At 32.6% G+C, this 13729-nt stretch overlaps 1 protein-coding gene across 1 annotated transcript in view; it reads right to left on the bottom strand.

Moving 5' to 3' along the window:
• Positions 1–13729, bottom strand: part of LOC117108351 (hemicentin-1-like) — a 51540-nt gene that overhangs the window by 30719 nt on the left and 7092 nt on the right. The window contains exon 2 of the mRNA XM_033250344.1: positions 1404–1472. Coding sequence (XP_033106235.1) covers positions 1404–1472 — 69 coding nt within the window. The remainder of the gene's footprint in view (positions 1–1403; positions 1473–13729) is intronic.

The raw sequence follows: 13729 nt of genomic DNA, 5'->3' as shown, positions 1-13729 counted from the left end.
AGATGTGTATAAGAGACATAAATAATTATGTATAAAACATTGCCACAAGACGAGTTAGAGTTTATCTAATACAGATCTATTTAATATGATAAATAACATTTTTGAAAAAAAAATATGAATGCGGGACAAAAAATTGATTATGACAAGCCGTGAGCTATGATTGTTTAAAATGACAGTCTATTTATTAACAGTCGTTACTTCAGCAGCACTTGATTAAACATTTACAACAGGCTATAATTCAAGCATTCATCACCGTTTTGCTCATATATCTAATATGGAGAGGGGAAAAATGTACATGATTCAACAACATTATATCAAAATGATTTGATACACTTTTATTGCTAAGGGTTTAGCCTTTAAATTGACGCAAAATCGAATTAAGAATTGCGTGGTCGACTAAAATCACGAGATGGTTCGTGAAAAGTTTTCCGATAAAGAAGGCGCATGTTTGACCTTTAACCCGATATATATATATAATATATATATATATATATATATTTGAGATTACAGAACAAGATCAATGGAGTCATATCAATTATTCACTTCTCTACATCGAATACTTTCCCTTGAATAAGCATCTATTTGTCAGTAATGAAATTGATAAGCCTCTAGAGGGATTTCAGATATTCAAAATGCCTGTTAGAGTGAATTAATTAGCGGGAATACTTGGAGAGTACAAAATGTTTGCTTCAGTAAGCCCAGCTAGTCTGGATGTGTGGCCTGGCTGCATAAGAAGTTGCGTTCGACTGCCTGCCCCTCGGGACGGACATTTCGTATGCTCGAATTCGTTCACCTAATTCGAAATTTCTTGTTTCGCTCCAGGAGTTCAAAGTAGAAAAATATACGTATTATTATTATTATTACAAAATGTTTATTTTATTTATTTAATGACGCGATACTGTAGTAGGCCTATGTACTTTCATTAAATTTTTAAAGATTTAAGATTGTCTAGGATGCCTAATTAAGTCAACATCTAATCAGCAAACAAAAATGGCGCCATTTATACGTGATAAGTGAATAATTGAATACTAGTAAAACGGTTTTCAGATAATTAAGAAAGTACAACTGGTTGCCCGTTAGAAAGTTATGTTAACTAAAATAATATGTAATATTAATTGCAAAATTATTCAATTAATTAGAAATAAAAAAAAGTGCGGTCACCATATGTTGTTTCAAAATAGGAAATTAATGGGTCAGGCAATGGAACATTCCATTAAACGCCGCCACCTATATAAAACGACGACGTTGCGTAAGTAAACGTGACTGTTCGTAGGACATGCGCGTAGTGTTGGATCTGTTACTATTGGTCAGTTAAAGTTTATGGACAATCCGGAAAGATTGATTGACGTGGTATGAACTTAGTATATTATGCAATTAATTAGGTGTTGACCTAATGGTCTTACCATGCTTTCTGCGTGGATGCATAAGGTCCCTCAACACGGAACGTTTGCTGTTCAGCGGAAGCCACTTGCCTGCAAAAGACAAAAAAATCAATAGCAAAATACATTATAATGTCATGTATTTTTCGCATACATCACACATTTAGACAGACAATGAAAGTAACGCAAGTGACCGAGCATGCAGGCCTAAAGAGAACTTGAATGTAATAAATAAAGTTTAAAGGGTTTTTCGATGGTAAAATGCCGAAAAGCAAAATAATTAAAGCACACTATGTAAAATCTAGTGATCAAGTAAAAATGTTCTTCGGTACATATGAAGCATTATCAATGTCATAAAGACATAGGTCGACACTGTAATGTTTGCCTCCAGCTGTAAATCCTAGTGGATTCGGTCCAGGAACATATTCTTTATATTATAAGTGCCTATAAAACTTGCAAAGACTCAGTGTTCTTCTTTTTGCTAGTTTCAAACTCGAAATATGCTTATTCTATTCTGTTTTCAAAGATAAAAAATTGTATTTGTACATCAGTATATCACTGAAACCTAAGAAATCTAATTTGACATTTTAACTCAGCCTCAATTTGTTCTTATTTTGGTCTTATTTTTTAAGCAAATTCAGCTTTATTGTTCTTATAAAAACGTATTGTATATATATATATATATACATATATATATATATATATATATATATATATATATAATATCTCAATATTATACCACAAGTTTATATTCACAAGATAAAGCATATTATATAGTTTTACTTCACTATAGCCTATATACTATATATATATATATACATATATATATATATTATATATATATTATACCACAAGTTTATATTCACAAGATAAAGCATATTATATAGTTTTACTTCACATCCATCCAGCCACAATATCAGCATCATTGTACGGACTGTCGTTCCCTGACGGAACTACAGATTAATGGAGGCGATATAATGTTGATATAACCTTTTTAAACATTAATACTATACCGTACTGTATGTGACTAGCTTGATTTGTTGGTTTTCTAGTATTTTCTTTCAACATTTTACCTCAGACTCGATCTGCTTTTATTTTGTAAGCAATTTCAGCCTCGGTCTTCTTATAAAAAGTGTAGCATGTAAAGGATATTATTTGCACTTACTGAATGATAACTGCCACTTAGGTGACCAATCACAGGCTCTATTATTAAGTTTTAAATTATGAGCATCCGTCTTAGTATGGACTAACCTATAAAGTGTTGTGTTACCTGCAAACAATATCAGAGGAACAAGTAACAGAAGAACAATCAATTATAAACATAATATAAAGAACAGGTCCAACAAGATTTCCTAGGGGATTTCCAATTCGAACATTATCTGTCAGAAACATACCCTTTTATACCGTCTCATTGTATTACCGGCACCAGACAGAAATCCATGGAAACAACTTTGAAGTCGGCAAGTCGGCCGAAGAACTCAGTTTCAGAAGATGTCTACGATGAGGTACGCTTTCAAAGCCCTTCAAGTGATACAATCGTAACAATAAGAAACCCAATTTTCCAAGACATCAATTTGCTAGAGAGCACAAAACGACTTTTACGAAAACAGAATTGTCATGATTATGCTGTTCTAAAAACAGAATTGTTCATGATCATGCTGTTCTAAAATTTAACTAATTCCCTCAAAATAGCTCCGCATTGCTATACCAACTTAACATAGCAGTACTACTACTACTACTACTACTACTACTACTACTACTACTACTACTACGTCTACTGCTCTTGCTACTACTCCAGCTACCGCTGTTGTTACTATGCTGTTGTTGCTGCTACTACTACAATGTTCTGAAAACAGATTTGTTCATGATTATGCTGCTCTAAAATTTAATTAATCCCTACCAAATAACTCCGTACTACTAGTGTTAATACCACCTTAACAGTAGCAGTAGTACTACTGCTACTGCTACTGCTGCTGCTACTACTATGCTACTACTACTGCTGCTGCTGCTACTATTACTACTATTGCTGTTGCTACTACTATGTTCTGTATACAGCATTGTTCATGATTATGATGCTGTTCTAAAATTTTACTTCCAAATAACAGAGTACTACTAGTATTACTACCGCCTTCACAGTAGTAGTAGTAGTAGTAGTAGTAGTAGTAGTAGTAGTAGTAGTAGTGGTAGTAGTAGTAGTAGTAGTAGTCTACTGCTACTATATGCTACTACTGCTACTGATACTATGCTACTACTACATGCTACTACTGCTTCTGCTGCTGCTGCTGCTACTGCTGCCACTACTATAAAATGCCAATTAATACCACCACCACTACAATTCCAACACAACACAGCGTATCCAGTCTACATTTGGCGACTACTTCACTTTATTTTATCAATGATTCAAAAATGACGCTATAAATAGATTCTTATTGACATTTCGTAAGCGATCTAATACACTACAAAAATCAGGTTGGAAAGATTGTTCAATTGCAATATTCTAATACAATACCCCACCAATTTGCATTTAAACCGTCTGGGAAATGTGAAATATATATATATTTAATTGATTTGATTATAATTATCATGCCTTGTAAAGTTACTGGTATAACGTAACGTTTTGGGATATATGCAATAATTATGCTTTCAACCTAATTTCTAGTGTATGTTGACAATTTAAATATTCGTATTTTTTTAAATTGTAGGAATGTCGACTGATTAAATATTAACTGAAGATTAGAAAGAGGAAATGAAAGAAACGTTTAAATAATTTCATTCCTGTAGTTTCTGCAAAGACCCGTTTTCACGAAGACGTTTAAAGTGGACTATCATAAAACAGTATATTTCACTATCAGGATAACGAAATTTTATTTTATTTTATTTTTTTATATATACATATATTTAAGGATAAAGCACTAAACAATTCATATATTCAAATTTAATTTTAATTAAATTAATTAATTTAATTAATTAAATTAATTAACTTTAATTAACCTATTAATTAGCGTAAAAAGTTTGTTTCTGTTCGTAAAAACGATCAGAATAAACACAGCCTATGTTTTTTACACGTAGAGTAGAGTTTGCGTCTCTTCGTGAAAACGGAACGCGTTGTACGCGCTGTGTTTTTGAGGCACAGACTGTATTTTAGCCTATGTTTAACCATCGTATTCAAGGAAGGGTGATTCATAGGCTTACAAACTAGACTTATCTTTCTTCATTATGTTTTTAATAATAATTCCACACTTGCTGCATGTGTATACACCTAGTCCCATTTGCAAGAAGAGTGCCGCTATGCCTAGGTAAGTTAATGATTTTTACAGACAAGTAAATCATTTTTGTAAACCGACATTTTTGACTGAAAAGTTGATAACTTATTTGATCATTTTTATAGTGACCGGGAAGTTATCTTAATTCCTCTACTACCAGAGCAGTAAACAAATTACTAGTTCTGAAATTTCTGAAACATACAATAATCTTTGACAGTCTAGTCACATGCGATACTATTGCTTTATCAAAATTGTGACGTAAAACACGTTAACGAATGAGAAGAACTCAAATTCTATTGGCGTTTGCATCACCACAATGTCTGCGTGGTCATGTGGTTATGACCACGAAGATGTCCCGTGATTTAGTTTTGTTTTCTTTCCTGCCTTTAACTCTGTTGAATAAATATAATATAAATCGTCAAAGGTACATATACAATGTTTTAACACTGTATTGTTATGTACCTTTGACGATTTATATTATATATGTATATATACATATATACACATATATATATATACATATATATATATATATATATATAAATTGAAACGTAACAGAAGAAGAATATGACAAATTAACTGTTATATACATACTATGTAGATGCTCTCATAATTACACTAGGCTTTTTTAGATTTTTAAAAATTGGGTATTAGTAATAAGTTTTGCTCTAGGCTATAACAATGGTGTTCGAAATTATTTTGGCGCTGTTGTAAAATAGGCAAGTAATGAATAAAATGAAATACCGGGCCTGCAGTGGAAATATTTGGTAATTTACATTTATAAGTAACGTTCTTTGCAATTTGAATAGTTATCATTTATAATATTGATAATTGGTTGAGCATATCCTATACGTTCCCAGCAGATATGCAATGATACTGGATTTGTTCTAACAGGTTGTTAGCATGCTTCACCCTCTCACCATCGAAGTTACTATTTGATGTCAAGTATTCTGTTACACTTCAAATGAAATACAATATGATTAAATAATTCAGAGAGATAAAAAAGATCTTGCAATGAAACCCTGGTACTTCCCGTATTACTGGATTCCCTGAGGTCGTCTTCATATCAGAATCGAGCATGATGAGAACTGTACGATTATTTTGTAATTCTATTCTACTATACACGGAACCTTAAATGAGTTCAATGCAGTGACAATTTTCATAATTATCACCTAGGCCTATATATTATATACAATACTGTAGACAGTTGTTTGGGCAGTTTGGACAGTCCTACACATTTTTTCTATATCGTCCACAAAGAATGGGTCCACATTATTATTATATTATAATGATGATGATGACGATGATGATGATGATGATGATGATGATAATGATGATGATGATGATTTAATTTTATTTATTTCTCTATCGACCCCTTTCGGGATATGAGAAGAACAGTACAAACCAATTTATACTAAACAGAACTGAAATGAAGAACAATTAAAAAATAAATTTCAAATAAATGTTTTATGTCTTTTGTTGTTAGGTGCAATTTCTGTTGTAATAGATTCTACACAGTCATGTAGACATATCATTTTAATAATGTATACCGGTATAATAATGTAGGTCTATGCAATGTTCATGTCCACAGATGTAAAGGAATAGCAATGTCTGTCTGTTTAGAACAATTGTTATGCTTTCCAGCTAAATGGACATAAAGTCAAGTATATATAATCAATGCCGTAGCCAGGATTTTCACACAGTGAGAAACAATATCAGGGTGGAGACAAACTTTACGCGTAAATTCAGATAATACGGACCCATTTTACGCAAAAATTGAAACATCTGGACCCATTTTCGTAATAGTTGACCCATTTTACGCAAACATATGAAAAATCTGGACCCATTTCCTAAAAGCTAACCAATTTTATGAAAATTATGAGAAATCTGGACCCATTAAAAAAAAAGTGGACTCATTTTGTGCATGAAAAAGCATAATGCAAACCCATTTTTAAATTATCATTATTATTATATTCATCACCATAATTGTATAATTTGCTGAGCTTGTCTTCCAGCAGAAATGCAATGATATTGGATTTGTTTCAAAAGCAAGTGTAACAGAAATATTAAGGTGCTGGAGGGTAAACATCTTGGAAACAGACGAAAAAATTGCTGGTCTTATACATTGCTCTACATGATCCATAAAGTCATAGTTGCCATAGACATGTCTACCACAAAAGAAACAAGAGAAAATCGTTAAGCCTACCACATTCATTCTCAACACAAGCATACTTCTCAAAATCTTTCTATTCTATTAGGAGTGCAACTGACAATGCACTGCCTGAAGAAAAATACTTCATTTATCATTACTTTCAAGGATATCACCAAGAAACTCCTCAAGGAAAAGAGAATGATGAGGCTCAATTAAACTAAATTAATATAGATGAATCATAAATACTTATTATTTATTATATACTATTTCTGCACATATAAGATGCTGCTGACACTCGAGTGCCTGAGAGTGACCTGGTTGACTACTGGAATATGGCAGTGGCAGTCAAACTATTTTGCAGTAACAAACTTACTGGGACCTAAGTCCAAGCTCTCTTGGTTGGTTCCCGTTACTTTCGTGTTTATCATGCGAAAAGAATACAGCATTTGAATTTGATTTATTACTTCCAATGTCAGCATAGGATAGTTTAAGGTTTTAATATTTGAAATATATATATATATATATATATATATATATATACATATACAATAAAAGAAAATGTTTTAAAAACTAAACAAGATGGTTGAGCACCTCCATGAAAATACTGAGCTAGCTACTAGGTCTTAAACATTAAGTTGTCCCACAAAAGGAATGTGAAAAAGAAGAAGAAAAAGACGAAAAAGAAAAAGAAGAAAACAATAAGAAAAAGAAAAAAAATAAAGAAAGTGAATAAGAGGAAGAAGAAGAAGGTGAAAAAGAAGAAGAAAAAGAAAAAAAGAAGAAATAGAAGAAGAAAAAGAACAAGAAAAAGAACAAGAAGAACAAGAACAAGAATAACAACAAGAATATGGAAAAGGTGAAGAAGATTAAGGAATATAATAGACCAGAGTTTAAAATAGGATTGGCTTACGATGACGCTATGATAAAGTTCCACGAAGTTCAACCTTTGAAGATAGGCCTGTATATGTATAATTATATTTCATGTACTGTATGTAGGGTCAGGGAACAGTGAATTTCACTTTTCCCTGGTAACAGGCAATATAAATTGGCACTTGAATTTCACAAAAATGGTTACTACTTTCCATAATTAAAATATCTATAATATTTTCAGGATCTATAACACTCAGGTACCTACAGTAAAGTTGTATCAACTCCATCAAATAACTATATATGGGCCTGATGATGTCATATATCATACCTATATATGGGCATGATAACGTAATATACATCTATTGACAAATCACAGTATCTGATAATGTAGATTGCTGAACATTAACTAGTTGATGTTGATACATGGCACTTACGATATTTGCATTACATCTCAGATATTAAATACTCAATAATAATTTCAAATTCATCACTGTATAATATAACAAATGTATGTTAATTAACTAAGTACCATACGAATTCCAGACGGGGTATGTTCAGCCAAGTGGGCCTATTACGCTTTAATGACCTGGCTCGAGCATTATAGAGCGCTATAAATAACGCTCTAATATCTGCCGTCAAATTCATAAAACAAGTTGAAATAGCATAAAGGTCGTTTCAAGTTCATTGTTATTATTATTATTATTCTTTTTTTTTTATCCCAGTTAAAAATATAGAGATAGGAAGCTGAGAATTTCAGACCCTGGATAGTTCAGTTTGGTCACAAGATGCCCAAAAAATTTAGGTCTATAGAATCAAATTTATGCCAGCCAGCCGGCAATTGATGGTAAATTCATTAGGCGTGCCGAGTATCCAAAACACAGCTACATAACAACCGGCTCTGGCAAAACCCTACATTTGTTGCAATTCTACTTTCTAAATTCGTACTAGCACCCAAAACGTTCCGAGAATCAGAATTCCCTGTTTTTGCAATTTTGTTAAAAATATATATTAAAATATCAATCACATAATCTAATTAAAAAGTACATAAAAATATTTTTTTTAAATACAAATCCTAAATATCACTATTGATTTTGGAATCTTTTGATGAAGCTATTTTCCCTAAACCTACATGGCTGATATCCTATTAATTAAACCTTCCTTATACTCAACCAATTTCCATCAAATGAACACTTTTTAAAAGAAGAATTCATGTAAAATTTATAAATACCAGAAATCTTTTTTTTAATTTTTCTGACAAACGTGGGTTTTGTTAGAGCCTTCAACATGCATCTTAGTGTACACGATGATAAAAGACACGATACAGTTCTCCAATTATACCGACTTCAAAATACAAATCTCTGTGTGAGAATTTTGGCTGTCACCGTACTACACCACTCTAAAGTGGAAGAGAAACCATTTTCGATAATCTGAGAGAAACAGTTTTTGCGGGGTATGCCACAAGATTCACTGGACAAAGTTGATGCCAAATCGGCCGCATTTGTTGGCAGGAAGGCCAAAGTCGCTGATTTAAGGCTGACGGGAGGGGGATTTACGAGGGTGGTGTGGCGAAATTCCTGTAGTAGGCCTATTGTTAACCAACTACCAGGCGTCTTTCATGTCCCATTTTCACGAAATGTTTCTTGCTACTCGTGGAATTATAAAGTATATATTCGCTAGCCCTTAATACTTCAGTGGCAAATTATTAAAATATTCAACTGTACATTGGATTCAGGTTGAGGCCCCTCAGACACCGTTTTCTTGCATAATAGTCGTCCTGCTATCCGTAGTGTTAACTTATATCAAGCGACAGAACGACAGAATTTATATTTTCCAGGGCCAGATGGTGCCCCTAGACCTGAATCGGATGTTTTTTGCAATTTCATGGTCCAAAGCCATCATATGCTTGCATGTGCATATGATAACTCGTTCTAATCTAAAGTATTGTAAAGGACTTTCAATTAATCTTCCAGAAACACTGGATTTTTCTAGGGTATTCCTCCCCTGGATTTCGTTATAGCTTCCGGGCTAAGCCTAAACAAGTTTCAACTTGTGACCCTAAATGATTGTTTTGTACTGGATATGTTATAAATGATGACATAAGAAACCACTAAAATCTACCATATATCAATCTACTAATTTTCCCAGGGCCTTCGTCCCTGTCCACCGACAAGCCATTGGCTCGCTTTGCTCATATAATTTCTCCATCACTCATTACCATAATCATCGCCATCATCATCATCATCATCACCGTCATCATCATCATCATTTTTGTTTTATACTATGTTCTCAAAACTAAAAAAAAGTCGTTATAGTTAAATTACATCTTAGTACATTTCCGAGCATCTAGAATAGGCCTACAAATATTTTCAGGTGGAAACTACCTATTAGTTTGTCTTCCACTGGTCATCAATCTTACGCTCTTTTCTTTGATGACCTCGCCTCCTGCCTGTAAGGGTCCACCGACATCGGAAAAATCTTGGCGTCATCTGGCCAGACTGAGCCGACGGTCGTCAATTCCCTTGAATGCAAACGCAATAAGGCGCGCGCAATGGATCGTACAGTACGGTATTTAATGACGATCCGCTCAGCCTGCCACCGATAATCAGCAGACGGCTGTCATCAGGTGGTCAAGGAGAGTGAGGACGATTCGTCGACTCAGTGTAACCCGGTTTTAGTTACAGACACAACTATATATGCTGTCGGAAGAACCAACATGAATAGCGACGACAGTTCCTTTAATATTCTACCTATAGGCTGTGTGGATTAAATGACATAATGACGGTATCCACTGTCTATATTAGCATTATAAACATATTATTTAACATTGATAAATGGAATTAAATTAGATTAGATTAGAAATGGTAGGATTCGATTTGATTATGTTACTTTGAGCAGTCTACAGTACCTGCAAGTAATATTCAAGAATAATTACAAACGAATAAAATATAATCTGATGCAGTCTAATCGATGTTGCATAATGTTTTTTTTTTCTTTTTTATCTCCATGCGCCTAAAGAAAAGAATATGAATATTATGTAAACCTTTCAAATATTATTAAGCTATTTAAATAGGAAGCCTAGCAAATGGACTACGTGACGGACAGTTGTGTTTAAAGTATGCACATCCACAACGAAGCACAAGTAATTGATTTTAACTGTGTGTAATAAGAAAAAAACTAAAATCAATAATTAAAACATTAAATTTCTCGTTAAGTGGATCTAATGTTTCATCAACTTCGGTTGAAACACAACATAAAAAAAATCAGATTTACATATTAAAATTTTATAAACGATTAATTACAAAAAGCTTTAAATCAATTACCAATTAAATATGAATACCGGATATGAAAGTTTCTATTAAAAAGTATTAATATATTTGGTAGTGGCTACGGTATCGCTCCCTTGGTATAGGCACTGCCGCAGTGCCAAGAACGTTGTTGTTTTCTATCGGCACTGCCGCTAAGTGCGAAAAAGCTGCTGTTTTCTATCGGCACTGCCACAGTGCAAAAAAGTTGCTGTATTCTATCGGCACTGCCACAGTGCGAAAAAGCACTTGTTTTAGGCATAGGTTAAGACAAGAAAGTTAAGTTGTGGTAAGATTTTCATAATTTCTCCGCGCCTGGTAATGAATAATAAATATTGCATGACAGTTAGTGACATTACTCAAATTGCAGTGTATCTTTTCGTACCAGTACATGAAATCAAGCAATTTTTTCATCTGTATCGTTTTTTACTCCGCTAAAATCACTTACTTTTTTTTGTATAATTACCAATTTTGTTTCATAATGTTACATATTATATGAGCCTAAGGTGTTTCCTCAAGGACATAATTTAGGTAATTCTGCTTATTTAGCCCACACAAGTTATCTAATGAATATTAATGAGTTCCTTAGAAAAGAGACAGTGAAATAAAATTTTAACTGGAGTGAATATCTAATACTATAGTATTATATTTCAGTATTTCTCCATTATATTTGTGACTTTATTAGTATGTATTGGGAAGATTTTAACGCTTCATTAAAGTCATTAAAGGGTGGATGCAATGTGTGACATGAAGCGGCTGTTAACTGCAAATAATTTTCTGCTGACATTTAATAATTTAATTAAATATACAAGGTAGGGAAAATAAAATTTAGAATTTTATTCTATATATTCTAGTTTATCAGTTCAACACATAAAGATAATAATAATATTAATAATAATAATAATAATAATATTATTAATATTATAGTAACAAGAACCATGAATATGGGAGAACAAACTCAAATCCAGATCAGCAAATAGGAGGCCCTCTACATTCTAAGGATATTACAAACGAAAAGTAATCAATAAATGATGTCAATTATAATTGGAATAAAATGAATTATAATCTTAAGTTATCATTAAATAAAATGGTGTTTAGCCTGTCTCTTATACACATCTAGATGTGTATAAGAGACAGTATATATATAATGCAAATTTGTAATTCAAATTTTGTATCCAAATGTAATGACGCCGAGAATTGTATGTAAAGTATACTTATGCAGGGGAATTTGAAGATTGCAGCAAATGAGTTGTTTTAAGTGTCTACTGTATGATTTCTATGTTGTCAGTAAGTTGTAGTACTTGACTTGGCTAATTATAGTATCATTGAGTTGCGATGTGATACTACAGATATTCGGATCAACATTATTGATAAATTATTATAACGTAGTGCTCTGGATTACAGATGCACGTATTAGTTGTAAATCATAGTAATTATGCTTTTTTTTAATGAAATCCACATTTAGGCTTTCAATTCTAATTTTGGTTTAGCTATATATTAGAAGGAAAGCAGAGAAAGAGAAACAAAACAAACAAAAAAAAAAAACGCCAAGAAATTATTATATCCAAAATTGCAAGCAACGAAGCTAGATGAATTTAAAAACTAAAAATATGACTATGATGCTGACTTAAGGGAATTGAAGTGAAATAATACATCCGCACAGACAGATAAATGAATAATGATATTGAAAATAAGGGATAGAAATTGGATTGTAATTACAGTGGTGTTGTGGACTGACTGAAGCTTTGGCGCGACGATAATACCCAAGCGAAAGCTCACGTTCAACTTCAATTAATATGCAATCGGGATCTACTGGTTTCAAATTAACGGCCATGGAACGATTTGGAAATAACTGTTATAAATTATTGAGCACAACTCAAAAATACACAAGTGCTATATACGCGTATTCAACCAATTACGCAATAACAAAAGTTTTAAGAATGATGCAAGGTTAAATAAAAGACAAAGAAAATATATTGAAATATCGAGTTTTATCCCATAAAATAATCAATGGTAAATATTCCATGGGTGTTAAAAGTAATATTCCCATCGTAAAAAATGTTAATTACACTCGAGATTTCGTGCAAACAGATTAGGCACTATAGAATTAAAATTCATTGTTTCCTCTTGTTAACAGCTGAAACTGGTTGTCAGCAAATGGTCAGATATGTACGAAACACCTACCAGATTATTTGGTATAATGTTTTTAAATACACATTTTACCATTACTAATTGACGTATTATTTTATTTATTAGAAATTTCTATAAGCAGTATTGATAAACAATGAATAAATGCATAATAATATCAGACGGTGATGGATAATCTCGTCCATATCTTGTGATTCTGACCAATACGATTTACAGAAATAGTGGCAAACTCTCTCAGTTAATGTCCTGCTATTAATTTATTGAAAGCGTTTTCTATCTAACTCCTTTTTTTTTCTAATTGCGCATTTATAAAGCATGGGCTACGAGGTCAAATGAATAGATTGAAAATGTATAACTTGTTTATGGTACATATCCAAAGCTGTTCGATGCAATGAATTTAAGCCGCCGGCAGTTTATGTAACGGAAGGATAATTGGCTGATATACCGGAAGTTTCGAGTTAAAATCCATAATATGATATCCAAAATACATTTCACAATTACGTTTCATGCTACCGGAAGGATAAAGTACTGGTATATCTAAAGTCTAGGGTAAAAATTTATAGAGCGGCCCAAAACACATTGTGTATGTTATGTTACAATAATATGGTACAGACG

This window comes from Anneissia japonica, unplaced genomic scaffold (assembly GCF_011630105.1).
Source record: "Anneissia japonica isolate Jap-2015-1 unplaced genomic scaffold, ASM1163010v1 scaffold426_len1935630_cov189, whole genome shotgun sequence".
NCBI classification, from domain to species: domain Eukaryota; kingdom Metazoa; phylum Echinodermata; class Crinoidea; order Comatulida; family Comatulidae; genus Anneissia; species Anneissia japonica.
This window is presented reverse-complemented; position numbering and strand designations above follow the sequence as displayed.